Source organism: Chelon labrosus (genome assembly GCF_963514085.1).
Source record: "Chelon labrosus genome assembly, chromosome: 10".
Classification (NCBI taxonomy): Eukaryota; Metazoa; Chordata; class Actinopteri; order Mugiliformes; family Mugilidae; genus Chelon; species Chelon labrosus.
Window position 1 is genome coordinate 6,921,030 of NC_140360.1, and position 21,514 is coordinate 6,942,543.

The window sequence follows — 21,514 nt, forward strand, 5'->3', positions numbered from 1 at the left end:
CAGCCTGTTCAATGCAAACGTGAATATTTCAGCATTGTATTGCTTTATCACACCCAAACTGCCAACTTAATTTGTTCAGTTGGTTCATTATCAAAAGACAAAACCCCAGCATCTTTATCGCTTTTATTGCTGCCATTGTTTCAACCACTGTTGCCTGAAGCCATGTCTGCACTGGTAGTCAGCCAAAATCAGAAGCCTGGATAAGGTGCATAGGTGCAACAGTTTCTTTCAGAGAAGTCCAGCAGGCATAGCCAGGAGAAGAACTCCCCCAGGTAATAGGATATCGTGTTTACATGCACAAAAAGGTAAGTCATACCTGTGTCCCACCAGACAGGACCAAACCCATAAACCCTGGCTTAGGAGGTCGTTGCCTTACACATAAAGCCCCAGGGGATTTAGTGACATGCCTGATGACAGCAAAGAAAAGGAGGGAAACTCAGCAGACACACTTTGAATGTGTCTTCACAATCACAATAGACGCACAATAGCCCAGCTAAACAAACAAAAACTTGCGCTCATGAAGCTCAGGTATGGAGTTATTCTCATAATCGTGTCCCATTTTGTTCTGTTCGGTGTGGTTTTTAGATAAAAAGAGGGTGACAGTTTTCCTGTGCATTATAAAACATTCCAAGTCAGTAAAACTTAGAAAAGGAAAGATCACCTGCTGACTTAAAAATGTGAGTAAACTCAACCTGAAGAAAACCGGTTTCAACTCAAGAAGCTAAGTTATAACTAATGTTCTCCCACTAATGAACTCACAATTCCTCACTATTTCAACTCACATTTCCAAGTTAAGATCAATTTAACTAAATTCATATCAGTTGCCATTTTAAGTTGAGAGCACTAATGTTTTGGTTTCTATGTAGATTTCTCATCTTGACCACTAATGGCATGTTTTAAAGTTTATGTAAACTTCAGACAGATTCAGCTCACAACTTGTTCGTTCAGAAGTTTGACATTTATTTTATTCAGGCCGTCCAGAGAGGAGGAAATTAAAATTTGATCCACCAAAATCAGTCACTTTGAGATTCATTCCTGGCAGAGAAACAGCTTCTAAAATCCACACATCTATTATGCCTATGGTGCCAATATTTCTACTGATGTTGTAATACTGTGGTTTGATTAATTAATTAATTAATTAATACTGTGGTTGTATAGCCTTGGGGCGGCACAGTGGCGAGGTGGTTAGCACTGATGCCTCACAGCAAGAGGGTCACCGGTTCGAATCCATGGGCCGGCTGGCCTTTCTGTGTGGAGTTTGCATGTTCTCCCTGTGTCTGTGTGCGTTCTCCACGGGTACTCCGGCTTCCTCCCACCATCCAAAGACATGCTCATCAGGTTAATTGGTGATTCTAAATTGGCCGTAGGTGTGAGTGTGAGTGTGAATGGTTGTCTGTCTCTGTGTTGGCCCTGCGATGGACTGGCGACCTGTCCAGGGTGTACTCCTGCCTCTCGCCCGATGACAGCTGGGATAGGCTCCAGCAGACCCCCGTGACCCTCAACAGGACTTAACGGGTATAGAAGATGAATGAATGAATGAATGTATAGCCTTGTTTCAAAGCTATCGTCATTTTATAATAATAGTTCTGTTTAATAAAAAATGGCAGCAGCCTCTATATTTGCCAGTATTCAAATCCTGTCACACTTCCTCCTCCTCCTCCTACATCAATTTTTCAAAAACCTGCCATGACCATTGGAGTTAAAGAAAGAAAAACATTCATGTGACTTATTGGGGCTGTAATGTTTTACAGTGTGAATCGTAAAACATTTGGCTGCACCTCCTTCTGGGTGTGGTTTTTTTGTTTCTATATTTAACAGTTTGGATACTCAGTAAAGTCATCACATTATCTTCATATGATTGTTGCTACAAGCATTGTTTTCCTATGCAGGAATATCTGGATTGACAAGTCAACAGCGAGCGTAACGTCATGACGCCACACAGGCCGTTTATGCTAGAACTGAAATTAAAAAGAGACATGCTGAGTGATTAAATCTCATATAAAAAGAAAAGAAAAAGAATATGAAATGTTTGCGCAACTGTGGGTCGATATAGTAAACCGCTGACTGATTAATATTACAGTCGTAACTGATTATTAGTCTCATAAATACCAAACACCTATCTACTGCCAGCCCTGTCTGTGTGTGTTGTGATATAATAGGGGGCAGAAGTCAGACCTCAGTGAAGCTCACAGGTTGAACGCTGCCATGTTTGAAATAAGCATGTTGTCACGGAGGTTTACTCCAAGTTAAAGCTTTGGGGAAGAAAAAATAAATAACGGTTAAGAAACTATTTTAACAGTAAACACTGAGGCCATGCTCAGAGACACACCACAACTCTCTTGAGCATGAAACACCACCAGATATGAACTTAGGTGACAAAATACAGAAAACAGTATCACAGTTAAATGCTCACTGAAGCAAGTGACCTATACAGTATACTCTGAGATATTTTAAAATCTATGTAGCTACTTTTAAATAAAGAGACATGCAGTTTACAGCTTAATTTTTGTTACAAAATGGATTTTAAGTCCCTTCCGTAATGTCTCTTATACATATATAAATACATTTTAGGCTAAGAAGTGTGTAGGGTTTAAGTACACTGCCTGGAGAAAAACAAAGTCTCCACCTGGATTTAACTAAGCAAATAGGTACGAGCCTTATTTAACCCCAGCTGATGCAATGAGTAGCTTCTCATTTCTTAAACAACCATGTCTAAAGACACATCCTGTGGTCATGGTCAAGATGTTAAGTCTGTTTGAGAAGAGTCAAATCATTGGCATGCATCAAGCAGTGAAAACATCTAAGGAGATTGAAGAAACTACTAAAACTGGGTTAAGAACTGTCCAACGCATTATTAAAAACTGGAAGGATAGTGGGGAACCATCGTCTTCCAGGATGAAATGTGGTCGGGAACTCAAGGGATTGGGACTGAACAGCTGTGTAGCCTTAAGGAAACCACTAATCAGTGAGGATAACTAGGAAAAAGGGCTTCAATTTGCTAGGGAGCATAAAGATTGGACTCTGGAGCAATGGAAGAAGGTCATGTGGTCTGATGAGTCCAGAATGCACTGTCCAAGCGCATGCTTTTTTTTTTTCTCCATGCTGTTTTAATACTTATGACAGTTCAGATCAAAGTCATTTTAAAGCGACAGGAGGATATTTCTTCATTTCCCATCTGGCAACACTGATGATAACTGACCTGCAACTGAAGATGTATTGGAGGTGACTGATGGTAACGAATTCGGTTTTGTTCAGATTCATAAATCAGATGATTCAGAAGCATGAAAATTATTGTTATTAATATATATATATATTTTAATTCATGAACTGCGGTCAAAATAAGTCCAAACTGTGGAGAATCATGTAGCTACAGTTAACTTCAACTGCCTTAAACCTCAAAGTAGCTCTCCAGGTAAAATCTCCATTTTGGTTCACCATAACTTTTCTAACCACTACTTTTTAGTCCCGAACATCTCGTGTGTCTTTTACGGTCCCAAGAGAGAGTTATTATCGACAAGCAAATCCTACACAATTTGCTTCAGCTGTCTCAAGATATTCCCTAAATAAATGCACCTATTCAAAGACCCAAGAGGAATAAAGAGTAAAGCCAGAAGATTTCACAAGTCTTAAAAAAGCAGACGAGTGACATTAAACTCTTGGATCCTTGTCTTCTTAAAAAAGTGTGTTACTGTGTGATCTGTAGACGGCTGCCTGTCCTTAACCATATCCCTAACCATCTCACCATGTCATTTAACACCATTAAATAATGTGCAACAACATTAAAATGCAGTCCATGAAATGTACCTGAAGTTCCATGCTAACTGTAGCTCTATGATTTAATTAATTAGACAAAACTATGACAGGATTACTATCTGGAGATGAATCTATAAAACACTGTGCATTTATTTCCAGTATCAGTGATAAATCAGGGCTCTCATTCACTCTGCTGTTATGTTATCATGATCATGCGCGAATAGTCTAATCTCACAGACGTAAGATAAGACAGGCTAAAATAAAACATATTACAGCCTGTACGGCAAGTCTGTCTATATTGATTTATTCTCGCTCACATTTATGGTGGGCTACATACATTTATTTAAAGTAGATATGAAGCAGGACATTATTGTATACTCTAAATGAAACACTGACCTACTCTGTTAATGAGAAACTGAGGCCAGACCCCGCATTCATCTCTAACTTCTATTGCACGTCGTTTGGGAACTTTGCCCTCTCTCTCCACAACAATGTCCAGTTTCATATCTTCATTGCTCTCCGAGGTCTCAAGGCTCGACAGCGGAGACAACAACAGCGGAAACTGACTCACCAGGAGAGAGGAGGAAACGATTGTTCAAAATAAAACCTCACCTTTTTGCTTTGGCTGCTGCAAGCACACGGTCAGGACCTGCTCTGGGATCTGGCTGAAAACTTTACAGCTGGTTCAGTCCGATGACAGGGACACCGACTGGATTTATTTCTCGCAACGGGGAAACCTCTTTCAAAATTTTGGTGGAAGATTTTTTTTTATAACAGTCTTGACCAGAGGTCTGAAAACAGACATCAGGAGACAAAACTTGCATGGTTCTTCTAAAGGCTTCCTGGGATCTCGGCTTTCTGTAAAAATCTGCAAACTCACGAAGGTAGATACTGTTGCTCCCCTCTTGAGATCTGTGCTATCTTGACATGATGAAACTGAAAAACGGTGCTTGCAAAGTAAAATCTAAATACGAGATATATGGATATCGTCTTAATATCATAACAAGCCAAGCGTGCGGGAAAATAAATATTTCTAACTGTCGCACCTTGTTTCAGCCATGGAGGAGAGAAGACGTATGGGCTACAACGTCCAGAGGGAAATCCTGGATGAAGAGACAGTGGAGGAGATGGCACAGAAGTCTGACACAAAGACATCTCTGTGTCAGAAGGTCAAATCGTCAATGAGGTAAACCCCTCCACATATTGTATAATCCACTGTGCATCATTGCTAAGCGTCCAACAGTTACACCGAATCTATTCAGAATCATTAATGAACATTCAGACTAATCCCTCACCAGATTCCTTTAAGAGGACAAAGTGTGTGTTGTGGTGGGCTTCACCTTACATTAGTGAGTTAAATAGTTTTCTTCCGTAACACCCAACTATCAGCCCGTTTGCACGCACACAAGCTGAGCTTGAACAGTGTTGATCAACTTCAGAAATATACAATACTTTTTCAATTGCAAGATCTTGAGCAGTGTTGCACTTTGCAAGAGGACTATCGATCGTAGGCGTTGGCTAACTCGCTCACTTGTGTTAACTAATCACTGCTAATAGAGTGCTGTGGTGCAGGGGTTAACACTGTCACCTCACAGCAAGAAGGGACTGGGTTTGAAACTGCTCTCTGTGCAGAGTTTGCGTGTTTTCCTTGTGCATTCTTGTCCTGTTAATTCGTGATTCTAAATTGAGTGTGAACGGTTGTTTGTCTTTCTGTGTGAGTCCTGTGATAGCCCGGCGACCTGTCCATGGGTGAATCCCGGCTCTTGCCCAATGTCAGCTGGGATAGGCTCCAGCATCCGTGAGACTCTCTAGAGGATAAGTGGTTATAGATAATAATTAATGAAATAGATAAGCTGATAAGACCCACAGTATTTTCTACCAGCTATCAGCTTCTCTTCTAGCACTGCAGACAAGAGGTCGTCTGAACACGTCCCAGCAACAGATCAGATGACTAACTTGCACCAATCAGGCAGTTCATCAGGCCGTCTGAGGGTGTCCTGTGGTGTCTGGCAACAGAATGCTGTTAGTGGGAGGGGCCTCTGTGGATCATCCCACAGATACTTGATCAGTTTGGATTTAGTGAATTTATAGGCCAGGTCAACACCTTGTGCTGTTCTTCATGTTTTTTTGAGTTGTTCCTAAACCGTTGGGGTTGGCTGCTGCCATCAAGGAGTGTCATTACTATGGGGTGGGGGTGCCTGGTCTGGTCTAGGTGGGTGCTACATGTCTAAGTAACATCCACATGAATGCAAGGTCCAGAAGTTTCTTGGCAGAACATTGAATTGTCACAAGATGTTATTCACTTCTCCCGTCAGTGGTTTTAATGTTGTGGCTGATCGGTGTAGGCTCTCATATGTGCAGTTACATAAAGCATGTGTAGAAATAAAACAAAACTACAAATACAGGGTAAAGGCCAAGGAAAAGGCTGCAAGAAATTAATGCGTATATGAAAGAATAAGGCATGATGACCTCTATAATGATTACCTAGAGGTTTTTCTTAGAAAGTAGTTAAAGTTTGGTTGCATGCCAGGGTATCCTCCCAGAAAACTTAACCAACAGCTGACACACAGAGATAATAGGGATTTATGAACTCATTGGAAAAAAAATCTAGGCAACATGGTGGGGCAAAACAACATGAAGACATGAACCAGGAGTGGGCGAGAAGGTCACACTTCACATAGACTTTATATGTGCTGCACAAATGATGTCAAAGTGAATCTCTACAAAAATATCACCCCCCTCTGTGTTCCCTCCCTTCTGTCACAAATGCTCAGGTGTTCTGGTCCCAGGATGAAGAGCTGCCTACTGAGCAGTGTTCCCGTCCTATCGTGGTTGCCTCGTTACTCCTTCAGAGAAAACGCCCTGGGCGACCTGATCTCTGGGATCAGCGTGGGGATCATGCAGCTGCCGCAGGGTGAGATGGAGGTGCAAGAGATGAGGAGATGAAGAGAGGGAAGGGTCGTTAGGGGAGCTGAAGGAAGATATGCAATACTGTTGAAAATTGTATCATTAAGATGGTGGTTTGTGGTATCACAGTATTGTAGGAAAACATATTTAACCTCTTATCTCTGCAGGTATGGCCTACGCCTTGCTGGCATCTGTTCCTGCAGTCTATGGGCTGTTCTCCTCCTTCTATCCGGTCCTAGTCTACTTCATCTTTGGCACATCTAAGCACATCTCAGTTGGTATGCATTTTGTTATTTTCTTTACAGTACGTGCTCTCTGGGTTATTCAGAATCAAACCGCCATGAAGTGCATAGATAGTACATCTGATATCCAGATACAAAACAAAAGAAGAACAACAAAAGAAAAGCAAAACAAGGGCAGCTGGGCTTTTTGAAGACATTTCATTAAATCAAGCTTCTTCAGTTCTAAAAGACTGGTGGGGAGCTGGGAACATGAGTCGGGTCAGTTAACAACCACATACTCACCTGTGATTGGAGGAATCAGCTTTGTTTTCCTTCTCCAGTGATACTTTTATGACCCATGATTGGAGTACATTAACCATTTAATGGAAAAGGAAAACAGGACCGGGAAAGTTTCTTCCAATTCCAGGTGGCTATCTGGTCGTTACAGACCATAGCCATGTTATATGTAGGTAGAGAACACCAACAGGTGCTCTCATTTAAACTCCAAATCAGCACCAATCATTTGAAACCTAAGAAGCTACTTGGATAAGAAGCAAAATGTCTTCAATAAACTGAACAAGTGCAGTTATACCATGGCCTGGATGACTGAGAACCTTCACAGACATACTGAAGTACACCAGAGAAGATGTTTTGATGTTCTCTGTGATATTTAAGATTAGTTTTACTGAGTTTCACATTAATTCTAAGAAGTTGTATGAAGCCTCTGGTGGCTCCAGAGGGAGCTACATGAAAACTAATCATCTGGTGAAGCAGCAACAGCTGTGGTTGAGACTCAAGGCATCACATTAGCTGCTGCTAGCACAGATTTAGATGATTAGATTATGTATAGACATGTGTATAATATGTGGTCTTCTCCTGAAGGACTAAAGCATCGCCTTCTTTGCTAGAAGGAGAATTTAATGAATTGGACAGTAATCAGTTCATGTTTATTACAATAATTCAGAATTTTTTGTTGTTTTTTAATGAGCATCTGTATAATATTTAAGATCACTTCCATGCATGTTCAGAGATATATGGAAAAAAGTATCTGGTTAGATGTTCCCACAATAACATGTACAAATATGCAATTATTTGTCATTGCAAAAGTTGAGTTAGTAGTTTCCTACAATGTACCGTATGTGCAATGCACACTTGGAACAGGATTGGCTTCTAAGCTACACAAAGCAAATGCTGCTTGTCAGTACATGGCTTAAAATGAGAAGAATCAGAGGTCAAACTCTGAACACACAACATGTAAGTCTGCACAGTGAACATCAAACATGCAAGAGAAATAACACTGATCAAAAGATGGTCACAATGTGAAGTTCTTAGCATTTTGGTATAAAATAATTAGGGGAGCCATGGAATAGTGGCTAGAGAAGCAGATGTGGGCCTGTAAGGTCAGTCAAGGATGAGGTGCCTTGAGCAAGGACTTAACCCACATTGCCTGCAGCACTGCTTTGAGTGTACACACTGCTTTGTGAATGAATGGATGGGTTAAACACAGAGAAAGAATATCCCCAGAGGTTGAGATAGAGGCAGGTCTTCAGTAGCGCTGTAAATGCTTCTATCTGTGTCTCCCCACCTTCAGGAACATATGCTGTGATGAGCGTGATGATAGGAGGAGTGACCGAGCGACTGGCCCCAGACTCAGACTTTATGTCATTTGTCAATGGCAGCAACAACAGTATAGTTAACACAGATCTACGTGATGCAGAGAGGGTCAGAGTGGCCGTGGCTGTCACCTTTCTATCCGGAATATTTCAGGTAAATGTCCGAGATAATTCAACATTTCAGTCCGGAAGTGAAGTATTTTGGAGTTATTGACATCTGGTCAGACGACAGCACCGACGACAGGCACCAACAGCAATGAATGCAATAAAACAAACAGTAACAACAGAAGCCTTTAACCTTTACAGAATCCATTTCAAGATGCTAATGACCACTTTGAAAGTTTCCTGCTGTCGTTTTGTCTCATACTAGTTTATATGGAGTCTAGATATTGCCTAGCTTGGCATAGTCAGACTCAGGTATTATCAGAGTATGAGTCTGGTAACACACCATTAGGATTTCATTATGGGGGAACTGATTCAGGTCAGATCTGGGAAGGAGAAGGATCAGTTCCCAATGGAACAGTTCTAAAGGTTTGTTATTCACCAGACCAGACTAAACAAGCTACATTAAAAATGTTGTCCGTCCTGCTTAACTAGTTCAGCAAAGTCTAAACATTACGGTAACACAGGTTTTTTTTCGGTATATAAGTATTTCCTTGTGGGAATGTGATGCAAGACACAAGGAAGCAACTTGTTGGCAATCCTACGTCACATATAACAATGTAATTGGTGTCTTTTGAATCTCTTTGCATGCGCAGATTCTGCTCGGCCTTGTCCAGTTTGGTTTCGTGGTGACCTACCTGTCCGACCCGCTGGTCCGAGGCTACACCACGGGAGCGGCCATCCACGTGATCGTGTCCCAGCTCAAATACACCTTTGGCATCAACCCAAAGAGGCACAGCGGACCTCTTGCCCTGATATATGTAAGAAAGGGCACAGACTGTCAACGCTTGATGACTTCTAGGTTGCAATCCGGAGTCGATGATAGACCTTTTTATCCCAACGACCATATTTGGTCGGAGACTGTGTTGATTGTGTTATAGCCACAGGATCACCTTGGTTACCTTGTGAGGGTGTTGGTTACTTGCGATATTTGACAGATCTCAGGATCACCAAACAATCCGTCTTGGTTGGCTTCAAGCTGTGTGATTGTGGCTGATCCACAGAGTTGTGGGGACCAGTTAACCTTCCCTTGAGGCAGCTATGGCTGTGTTTTAGGAGTGTCCTTACCTGAAGGCGTTTGTAGAGTACTGCAGGAATTAGACGCCATAACCTACGCACGTAGCATGCGCCGGTGCAAGCCATTTATATTTGTGTGCTCGTCAGTAACAACGCTAATTGCCGCTGTGACTTTTTTTGCCTGTCGGGTTAATTTTTGTTTCTACTTTCTGCTTCACTTCAACAATGGCGACTGAAACTTTCGCTGAAATTTCGCCAAACACCAGTCGTACAAACGTTTGTATCTCCGAACCTCCTCAGTTAACCTTTCCATTTGTATTGATCCAAAACAATCAATTCGAAAATTGCGGAGATGGAAATGCAGCCAGAAATACTAAAGCAGGAATACGCTACTACCAAGCGGATCAATCACAGCTCTTGAGCTATGTGTCGACGTGGCGCGTAGTTACAGCTTGACGTAGAAGTGTAACCCGCCTATTAGTTATGCTGCCATGAGTAACCCAGCTGAAAAGTTAATTATTTCAAATATGTATTTGCATTTTTGATCCATTCAAGAGTCCTGGAACATGTTGACTGTTAACCCTCACCCTAGCTGACACTTCTTATATCAGTGCACGTAAAAGTACAATGATAAATATTTTTTATTTACCTCTAATGGTTCTTCTTCCAGACGTGCATTTAAACCATAATTAAATACTTCTCTCCTTCTCTTCCAGACAGTGCTGGAGCTGTGCTATCTCATTCCAGACACAAACCTCGGCACTCTTGTGGTCAGCGCCGTCGCCATCGTTGGCCTCATCGCGGCTAAGGAGCTCAATATATACCTGGGTAAAAAGCTACCTGTTCCTATACCCGTGGAGCTGATCGCTGTGAGTATACATGCGTACACACGGTATGTGCACATATAATGTATTCTATGGACAGTGCATTTCTTATTATGTCTTCCTCCAGATCGTTATAGCGACAGTAGTCTCCTGGCAAGTTAACTTGAAGGAGACCTACGATGTGGATGTGGTGGGAGTGATTCCCTCAGGGTGAGAAACACATACAATTATACAGTGTTCGTTTGGGTCAGAATATGAACTTGATTCATTTAGTTCTGCCTCTTTTTTTTATTGTTCTGTTTTTTTTCCACGAGTTTCAGTTTTGGACTTTTATTCAGTTTAGGTTTCCTTGCATGAGTTTTGTGTTGTCTACTCCTCTTACTTCTTAAGATCCTTGTACTTGTGTCTTTTTGTCTGTCTTTGTGTTTTCCTGCCTGTGTAATCGTTAAGCTCTCCTGTGTCTTGTTCCCTCATTAGTTCTCTCTCTGTATGTAAAGTCCTCTTTCTTCCCTTGTACTTTGGCCTCTTTCAGACCTTGCATTAATATTTGTCCTGGACAATCTGACCAACTTAAAGTACATGTGTGAACACACCCAGAACACATTACAGAGGTATTCGAGTGATCTGATCTCTGACCACATTTGGAGGTGGTCTGGGATGCATTTGACTGCATTCATTTGGTAGTGTGTACCAAGTCCTGGGTCACATGGAAGACCTCCTATACTCAACAGCAATAGGTGGTGTTTCGCCTTATTCGTTTAAAAAATGAATAAAACACAACTGCTGTGTTTTATTCATTGTTTGTGTAATGCATTTGTGTCCTTCCCCTTTCTTGCAAACTTTAACAAACAGTCTGTAAAGCGTCATGTGTTCTGCTCTGTCCCTGCAATGTCAGCCTCCAGCCGCCTGTTCTTCCGACTTTCTCGCTGTTCAGCCAGGTGATCGGGGACGCCTTTGCCCTGTCTGTGGTCGGCTACGGCATCGCCATCTCTCTGGGACGAATCTTCGGCCTGAAGTATGGATACAAGGTGGACAGCAACCAGGTAGGGAGGTGGGCGAATGGGCACAAGGATGAACAGAGGTGTTAGTGTGCTGTATGTAAACACCGCCTTTTCACGGTCTACAGGAGCTGATCGCCCTGGGTTTGAGTAACTCTGTTGGAGGAATGTTCCAGTGTTTTGCCGTCAGCTGCTCCATGTCTCGCAGCTTGGTCCAGGAGAGCACAGGAGGGAATACGCAGGTTGGTATGAGCAAGACTTGCACTTAAGATTCTTTTATTTGACAAAATTAGAAAGTATTTTACTTTTAAAGATATAGTCAGCCATATCACAGAAAGAAAAAATAGACCAGTTTGCCGATATGAACTCTTGAGATGAAAATATCTCCCTTAGGAGGGCCTTGGCCAAACTTGTACCACATGAATTTTTCATAAATCAACCCAAACGTGATGAAATATGAAGGCAAGACATTAAAAAACCAAATGCATCTGTTATGCTTGCTTTTTTGGAGGGGTCAACTTCATGTTGCCATTAATTAGACCAGTGTTTTTCAACCACTAGTGTGCCGTGAGAGATCGTCAGGTGTGCCGTGGGAAATTATGCAATTTTACCTAATTGGTCTAAAAAACATTTTTTTGAAAGCGAATTAATTATTATCTGCAAATAATATGCCATTGTCAAGTGTCTGTGTATATATATCTGTGTACCTATAGGCCAAGAGATGTGTTCATCCAAACAGGCCAAGGTTTCACAGTGAATGAGTAGAAATATGAAAGATCATTAGACTTTTTTCTTTGTGTTTATTTGATTCCTATTCAAGACACTTTGACAAGAATGACTTTATATTGTTAATGTAGGCTACAGAGTTTCATTTTTTTTTAACATTTTCGGTTGGTGGTGAGCCTTGTGATTTCTTCAATGAAAAAAATGTACCTTGGCTCAAAAAAGGTTGAAAAACACTGAATTAGACCAATAAATCCACTAAAGTGAAACTGGTTAAATTAAAAAGCTGTAATAATTATTTTCTTTAATTAGTTTGGATTGTATCTCCTGGCTTCTCCTGTCTCCCATCCAACTGAAATTATAAACCGAGCTGATTGCATTTAATCCATTACAAGTTTTAAACTTAATGGCTTGATCTTCTCATTAGTATTTTTTTTTTTTATCCCAACCCTTCTCTCTGCCTGGAGCTACAAACTAGTGAAATCTTAAAGGTTAAATGCGGAGAAAACCCCATCTTAATTGGCGTTAGCCTGATAAACGGCCTCATTAAAAACCAAAAAAAAATTAAGAATCGATTTTTGCTCACATCAGCCATCTCCACTGACACAGATACAGATTTGTTCAAAGGCTAAAGTGATATAGTCTGACACCAGCATTAATCAGCAGAGAGGAGACGAGAGGAAAGACTTTAACTGACGTTGACCTGACTGCTCTTATAATCACGCATCATTTCATACTAATAACCCCCACATCATTTTCTTGAACTCTCTTCCTCTGATCTCTCTCTCTCCCGATTTTCATTCATCATGCGTCTGTCTCCCCTCTGTCTTCACTGCAGGTTGCTGGGGCTCTGTCGGCAGTAGTTATCCTTATCATCACACTATGGATTGGACGTCTCTTTGAAGATCTGCCCAAGGTACTGTGTGTGTGTCTGTGTCTATGTGTGTGCTAGCAGGTAGCATAAAGCACAGGTCTGAGTATGGGGTGCCATTTGTAAAGTTGTGCATGTTAAAATGAACACGCAATTTTTCCCACATTTAGCTCCAAAAACATTAAAAAATTAGGTTACAATTTTTCAAAGTCACTTTTTTTTGTTTATCACATTTACTAAGTGTTAAATGTTAAAGGTAAATGTTAAATCTAAATGTTAAATGTTAAATCTCAGTGTTAAATGTTTAATCTCAATGTTAAATGTTAAATCTAAATGTTAAATGTTATATCTAAATGTTAAATGTTAAATCTAAAGGTAAATGTTAAATCTCAATGTTAAATGTTAAGTCTCAATGTTAAATGTTAAATCTAAATGTTAAATGTTATATCTAGATGTTAAATGTTATATCTAGATGTTAAATGTTAAATCTAAATGTTAAATGTTAAATCTAAATGTTAAATGTTATATCTAAATGTTAAATGTTAAATCTAAATGTTAAATTTTATATCTAAATGTTAAATGAGATTGTTTTCCAAAATGATAGCTTCCTCAATGCTCACCCAAAGTGAAAAATACAAAATAATTTAAGTTTTGTTCCCAAAATGCCTCCAACGACTACATTTTCTGCCTCCAGCTAATGTTACTTAGCCTGGTGCGTTCAGATGAAAATGACAACTTTGCTGTTACTCTTTCATCCGTCACCATTATCATCACCATTAATCCCAGCCCAAATGATTCAATTGTCCCGCTAGAGCTTTGCTGCCATGTAATCAGTTTTCCAATGGAGCAACTCCAGACCAACTTTCCACTGTAAATCTTTGGGCCAAGAAGTTGCTTTGACATCCAGGGCTAAAAGTTACCTTCTTCTTTAAAGAGTGTCTGTTTTAAGTTAGAGCTGCGAAATACGCTGTGAGAGTTAAATTTAAACAGTACTTCACAGTTCTTACAACAGAAGCACATAAAACACATCAAATAGGACATTTAGCATTTGATTTGTTTGTGTAAAACAGAACGCATTCACATCTTTTAAATCTTAAAAAACACAAAAAATCAATAGTAATCTATCATGAAAGGATAATCAAACTCACCGTCATGTTTCAAAATTGTTTGCCCTTTTTTACAGGCAGTACTGGCGGCCATCATCTTCGTCAACCTCCACGGCATGATGAAGCAGTTTATGGACATCCCTGCTCTGTGGAGGAGCAACAAAATAGACATGGTGAGTTTTCTAAAGCAGTGATACTCAACCTTTTTTCAGAGATGCACCCAGAGAAAAGCATTTCTGGTTGAAAAAAAGACACAAAACACAGCACTGTAGCATCAGTGTCTAATTAGGTTTTTTCCACAACTTGTGTGACAATATCCGTTCCCGTTTTATGAACTCTGACAAAGGCACAGTCTTTAATTTCTCCACTGCATTTTTCTCCAGCATTGTCTCAGCTAGCACAACAGCAGCAGGAAGGAGCAGGTTTTCACATATGGTTAACGGTTGCCTTCAAGTACCCCCAGGGGTACCCCCATTTGAGAACCAATGTTCTAAAGTACACAAGGAAGTGTTTAATGGTAGTTTAATAAACATTATTCACAGGTTCACCACTTTCTGGATTCCCCTTGAACCATTTCTGTTTACATGACTCGTAGCACGTTTCTGTATTTGCTTGATTTTATGGGGTTTTGCTAGCGTGGCTAATGCAGCATTTGGAATTCATTACGGGCTGTACTTCAGCCAATAAAGAGAAGAAAAAAACACCTCAATTACAGTGCAACTACATGAAAATTGTCAGCGGGGAGGTTGGTCTGCACTCCAGGGTAGCATTTTCTTAACATTTTTCTCTTTTTCTCTCTCTCTCTAGGTGATCTGGGTGGTCACCTTCATCCTAACCCTGCTGCTGAACCCCGACCTGGGACTGGCTGCTGCCATCGGTTTCTCCATGCTCACTGTCATCTTCAGAACGCAGCTGTAGGAACACTTTTTGATGTTAAGCTAAATCCACCTAAAAAACTGTAATATGGGCATGAGCATGTGCAAGTCTGCACCCGTCTGCGTCTACCCTGGTGCATGATGGATTAACAAACATACTGCACACTGCTATCAGTCACCACACCCAACAATGAACTTCCTTAATCCTTGTTCTTCAGACCACATCTGAACTAATTCTTACTAAATCTTCTGTTTTGTGTGTTTCAGGCCTAAATACTCCCTGTTAGGGCAGCTCAATGAGACAGACATTTACATGCCAATGGAGGACTACAGTCAAGTATGTATAGATATGACCTGAAAGCATCTTTAAAAATTCGTATTAGTCCAAAGATTGACAAAGTGAATTGTTAGGTAAAAAACACCGTCTTTGCTTCCTAATCAATGCTCGACTTCAAATAGTGTTAATTATGCCAGTTTTGAAAGAGATACTTGGAACTAGGTCATTGCAAGTTTAAAAAAATATATAGGTACAGTGTTTTTAATGTTGATGTTAAAAATCTCCCCGAGTGGCTGATAATGAAACCCTGGATACAACTGGAATTAATGAAGAAACTACGTCACCGAACAGTTAATACAACAACACCCCAGAGGCAACTAATTCCTCACCAATCTGCAATTAAGAGCAAATTAACCCATGAAAACTGCTGTGGAAGTCTTTGCTCAAATATGGCGATCTATCCCTATTATACTTTACAGATGTGCAACTCTCAGTGTCCACGAGTTTATTCACACTTTATTTACGGAGTTTCCCGTTGCTGTAAGTGTCTTTGTAGACCGTTTGCTCCAGTGTTGCCTTAATTTTGAACTTGTGCCTTTTTTCTGCAAAGTGATATAAAGGTCTGTAAGTATGGGAAATGGATTGACTAACTTGTCCGTTTCATTTATTAACTCTTTCACTGATTATAGGTGAACGAGGTGCCTGGGGTTTTGATCTTTCGTTCCTCTGCCACCCTCTACTTTGCCAATGCTGAAATGTACCAAGAGGCCCTGGGAGAGAAGGTGAGGACACACACACACAAACTTGTGTCCCTGTCTTTGTAAGGACGTTGATTGATATAATGCATTTGCGGGCCCTTTTCCCTAATCTTAAACATAACTGAATTCTCTTCAGTTACACTGAAAAAAAAAAAACTTATTTGTGGTGGAATTACTTGAACAAAACAGGACACAATCCTTTTAAAGCATGGTATGTGCTTCTAGCCTGGAAGCCAGCCTGACTTCCCCCACCCACAGGTTTTAACTCTCAAAAGGTTGTGGGGCCCTGGAAAATTACCTCACAACATTAGTGTTCAACAAGAGTTTTAGCCTACGACTGAAGTAAAAACAAGAACTCACACTCAAACTCTATGTGAGGATCATCCATTGATCCTTGCCCTTTTACCCTAACTCTACTGTAACTGTCACCCTAAAACCAGGTCAAGCAAATGCCCCCAAAGTGTTAGTATCCCATGAAAAATTGTTCTCACTACTAAATAGACAAGACCGCACACATACACCGAAACAGCCACAACATTATGACCACTGACGTGAGAAGCAAATAACATTGACCATCATGTGACAATTCAGTGTTCTGTTGGGAAACTTTTGGATCTGGCATTCATTGGTGTGGATGATACTTAGACATGTAGCACCCACCTAGACCATGGTGGTCAGATTGTCCAGGACAGCAATGATACTCCTTGATGGCAGCAGCCATCCCCAGCAGGATGCAGCCTGACACAGGCACACACACAAAAACGCTTTAGGAACAACTAAAAAACAAAAACATGAAGAACAGCACAAGGTGTTGACCTGACCTCCAAATTCACTAGATCCCAAACTGATCAAGTATCTGTGGGATGATCCACAGAGGCCTCTCCCCTCAACCCAAAGCATTTCATTGCTCTGTACCTGTACATGTGTATGACAATAAAGTCGAATCTAATATAATCTAATAGGACCCAAAGCCCCCCCCCCCCCCCCCCCCCACTAACACCATTCTCTTGCCAGACACCACAGGACACCCTCAGAAGGTGATCATAATATTATGCCTGATCAGTGTAAATTTGAATACAAGTCCTTACCCTAATCCTAGAACAAGTCTTTATGCCTCAAACAGCTCTGACAAGAAAATGTCACTTCCTCACTTTCGATCGTGCAAGGAAAAGAATCAGCACCATCATGTATATTAATACATTAATACACAAAACAAAAAAACAGTATCAGATCTACAAACACGCCATGATGGACGCACCAGCTCAGACTGAAATGAAACATTCAGATAGACGCGACCAGAGCTACACAAACACACGCAGGAGAAAGAAACTCCAGCAGCAATCCATCTTGTCGCATTTTCCGTGCAATTAACTCCTCTCTTACAAACATCATTTCTGACACACTAATAACTGACCCCGCTCCTCACCGATTCACACATCACGACCGTGACAGACATTGTTCAAAAATGTCATCCCACTATTTTCCCTTCTGCTTTCTTCTCCGCTTGCTTTTGTTTAATCCCCCCACCTCACCTCACCCACTCTCCTTCCTCCCCCTTTTCTTCATATTCCTCCTCCTCCTCCTCTTCTCCTGTCACGTCTCCTTGGGGTAAATGGGAAGACAGATCGAGAGATGGCGGAATAAAAAAAACAAAACAAAAAAGAAAAGATGACAAAAGACGGCGAGAGGAGGAGAAGCCGAGAGTGAATGGTTGGGGGGAGATAATGGAACGTCTCATTCATTATGATGTCAGCATGTCAAAGCCGCGGGGTCGTTCCTTTCTTTCTTATCTTTGATGCACAAGTAAGATTTTCACTGAGCTGTCTGCCAGAGGCTGCAGGTTTGTTTGCAAGGTGAGAAATTGCCACTTTTTTGGGGGTGTTTCTGTTCCACCGACGTCGAATAGTGGAAGGCGCTGGAGATATTTAGGACTGTTTGCTGCTCATTCTCACTGCCAGTAGCCTAAGACGATGGGTGAGGACATGATAGGTGCTGTAACTGAGGCGACTAATGATGTCGAGCAGCACAAAAACATTCTGATACTAATTGCCATCGGTTCTGTTGTGAAGTCGTAGGACGGCTTGAATAGCTGTAATTAAATTCTGATACACTTTGGCAACTTGAAGGCAGACATTTTATTCATTAAAGAAAAAAAATGAAATAATACGATCTCGATGGCTGATGACCCACATTTATTTATTTATTTTTTGGGGAGGGAGGGGGCATGTCCATTTCCTCTTATTAGTTGCAGCAGAACAGTATCATCTCCCCCACCTCCTGTTCTGTTACTGCTGGTTGCAACACATTTCTCTTTGTGACATCTGGACAGAGTATTAGCTGCTCTTGGGGTTTACAAGTACAAAAACATACACCAATCAGCATCCTGCTGGGTCATTGCTATGGGGTAGGGATATATGGTCTGGTCTAGGTGGGTGCTACATGTCTAAGTAACATCCACATGAAGAACAGCAGAACACTGAATCATCTCAAAATGGTCATTGTTACATAATGTTGTGGCTGTTTGGTGTATATCGCCAGTATAATATCAGCAATAAGCCGAACACGAATGTCTTTGGAGCACACAGATTAAAGGCAGAACAGGCAGACTCTGTACAGAAAGGCCTGTACCTGTGAGTTAAGAGACGAGAGTTTGGAATCAGAAGCTTTTTGGTTTGTTGTTGACAGATCATTCTTGAGCAGGTTGCATTTTATTTGAAGTCAAAAGTTAGAATAACCTGGTTGGAAATCACAGCTGGAATGTCATCACAAGTCAGACTCATGATTCAGGAATTAAGTGTGAAGAGCGTCACAAACCCAGACCTCAGAATCAAAGATGAGATGCTCCTCACGTCAACAGTAATGATCGCTGTAGTAATAATAGACTGTTTATTAGCACATGGTATCTGGTATCGTTTTGTCAAACCAGTTACATGCACGGGACTTTTTAAGATGGGTAAACATGTTGTTGTTGACGTGTTTGTTCACACAAAACACCACATGATGTGTTACTGTCAACTGATATTTCCCTGTCTTGGTTTTTCCAAATAGTTCTACTGGAATGCAGTTAAGCCAGTTTGACTGTGTACGTAAATTAGACTACATCAAAGGCACAGAGCCGCTGGTCAATTTTAGGAGGGCACGTGTCCCACACCAGCTATATAACATTGTACCCATCTGTCTGTCTTCATGTAACCGTTCTTTGCTGTGTCTTTTAGTCTGGCATTGACATTACAAAGCGCCTGTCTGCAAAGAAGAAGCTGGAGGCCAAAAGGAAGAGGCATGAGAAGAAAATTGCCAAGAAAGCTAAGAAGGCACTCAAAAGGAATGGAGGAAACCCGGTGGAGAATGGAGTAGACCCGGTGGGGAATGGAGGAGATATGGTGAGGAAGACAGCTGATATATTCTACTCTCTATTGCTTTAACCAAGACGGCTTTACGGCCCTGCAGGCTCCTGTAGCTCCTGAAGCTCCTGTTGTTTAACCGTCTTGTCTCTTTCTTTGGTTGGTGTCGTGCCTCCTCCTTCCCAGGAGGTGGAGCCAACGAGGACGGGGGACATCTCCGTCATTCAGATAGATGCCGAGCCCGACCCCTCGCTCCCGAGATTCATCGTGCTGGACCTCGGCCCCGTCAACTTCCTGGATACCGTGGGAGTCAAGACGCTGCGAAATGTACGAACACGGAAAACACCTTTACACACACACTGTCGTTTTTAACAAGGAGGTATCCAGTTGACTTGGTAGTTCCAGGTTTAAACTCCCCACATTTTATTCTTACTTCCTTTTAAAATGCTCCATCCATTCATCCTCCCTGGTCTCTTTTCTTGCCCTTTAGCTCCTCACGCTTTCACTTAGTGCAAATTGAGTTGTCTGGCTAATTAAATGATCCTCAGTCTGACCTTTGTTCTGTGCTTCTGTTTCAGATTCGGAAAGACTACGGAGAAATTGGTATAGAGGTGGTTCTCGCTAATTGCCAAAGTAAGTCCAGCTATACTAGAACAGAATATAAAACACTGTATTAACACTTTAGACGAATAAATATGAGGATTTCGATAAATTTGTTTAAAGTTGTGTTGATTAGAGGAAATTTTTTTATCCAAATTGTCCAAAATCCCTTTATGATTATATATTCTGCACACATGTGGATGTATTTTTACACATTCCAGACCCACCCGCCACGCACACACAGTGAGTAACACTGAATGTTGTTTTAGCTGATGTTTTTGCAGAGTTTCTGGGTAAAGGAAGCCAGGATAAGATTTCCGGAGGATGTGTGGCTTGACATGCAATCACGGGTCACAAGGAGATCGTAATTTGTCATCTATAAATATGAAAAAAATAATAATACGGCTGAAATCCGGAGGGTCCCTTTGTGTTTTTACAGTAGCAAACGTTTTTATTCTTAAATGTAGGTCTTACTCGCCAGATGGGGAACAAATGTGACTCTCCAGAGGGGGAAAAAATCTTACAACTACAATCCTGGGAGCCATCCAGTTTATTTCAGAGGCTCTGCAGCTCTAATTAGTCCGTAGTGGGTTTAAGGCATGTAATTGTGAGTGTTTGCATTCAAAAGAGAATTTTTATACAGCCAGGAATTACGTCCATGTTCATTTAAAACAAGGACTTTTCTTCTCACGGCTTCCGTCCCTTCCTTCTTGCATCTTTCCCCCCAACTCTTCCACTTCACCCTCTTCTATTTTTCTATTTCTCCATCTCTTTCTTCCCACACCGACATTTTGCATCTCATCGTCTCATTGCCACCATTATAACTTCTCTCTCCCTCTCTTTGTAGCTGGTGTGGTGGACAACCTACAGACTGGAGGGTTCTTTAACGAAAAAGTGACGAAGTCCTGCCTCTTCACCAGCGTCCATGACGCTGTCCTACACTGTCAGTTTACGTTAAGCGAAAAGGTGAAAAACGAGCGTACACGCCATCACGCATCAAAATGCAAAACAGACTTGACAAAATGAAGCGTTTTCCACTTCGTGTTTGGTCCTCTCTTTGCTGGTATACTCCACTCTGTGCAGCTCAGAGGTCTCAAAAGCTCGACTTCTACCATTTGTTAGTGGATGTAAAATTGTGAAGGGACAGTTTGACATTTCTTATGCTTATTGAGAGTCGGAAGAGACGATCAATACTAGCCTCTTTCATTAAATGTGTAGTTGAAGCCAGGAGATGGTTAGCTTAGTAGCATCGAGACTGGAAACACACTGTAGGACAAACTCACGGTGCATAACACCCCCTAAAAAACACCATTTATATATATATTATGTATTTTATGTATATCCTTTCTATCACCACGCTGTGGAAGCATCAAATCATCTGTAAATAGAACCTTATATTAAAACTGACAAATTCATACATTTGAAGGTGACCTAGACCAGGGGTGTCAAGCATACGGCCCGCGGGCCA

At 41.2% G+C, this 21,514-nt stretch overlaps 1 protein-coding gene across 1 annotated transcript; it reads left to right on the plus strand.

The window, feature by feature from the left end:
* Positions 1 to 4,562: 4,562 nt before the first annotated feature.
* slc26a6.2 (solute carrier family 26 member 6, tandem duplicate 2) lies at positions 4,563 to 21,271 on the plus strand. Its single transcript, XM_084553317.1, has 19 exons — positions 4,563 to 4,637; positions 4,810 to 4,939; positions 6,528 to 6,667; positions 6,828 to 6,938; positions 8,473 to 8,648; positions 9,253 to 9,417; positions 10,390 to 10,542; positions 10,625 to 10,707; positions 11,393 to 11,540; positions 11,624 to 11,737; positions 13,057 to 13,134; positions 14,273 to 14,368; positions 15,003 to 15,109; positions 15,338 to 15,407; positions 16,037 to 16,129; positions 19,321 to 19,485; positions 19,633 to 19,773; positions 20,025 to 20,079; positions 20,894 to 21,271. The coding sequence occupies exons 2-19, from the start codon at positions 4,812 to 4,814 to the stop codon at positions 21,070 to 21,072; spliced, it is 2,202 nt and encodes a 733-aa protein (XP_084409443.1). The 5' UTR covers positions 4,563 to 4,637; positions 4,810 to 4,811; the 3' UTR covers positions 21,073 to 21,271.
* The last annotated feature ends 243 nt before the right edge of the window (positions 21,272 to 21,514 follow it).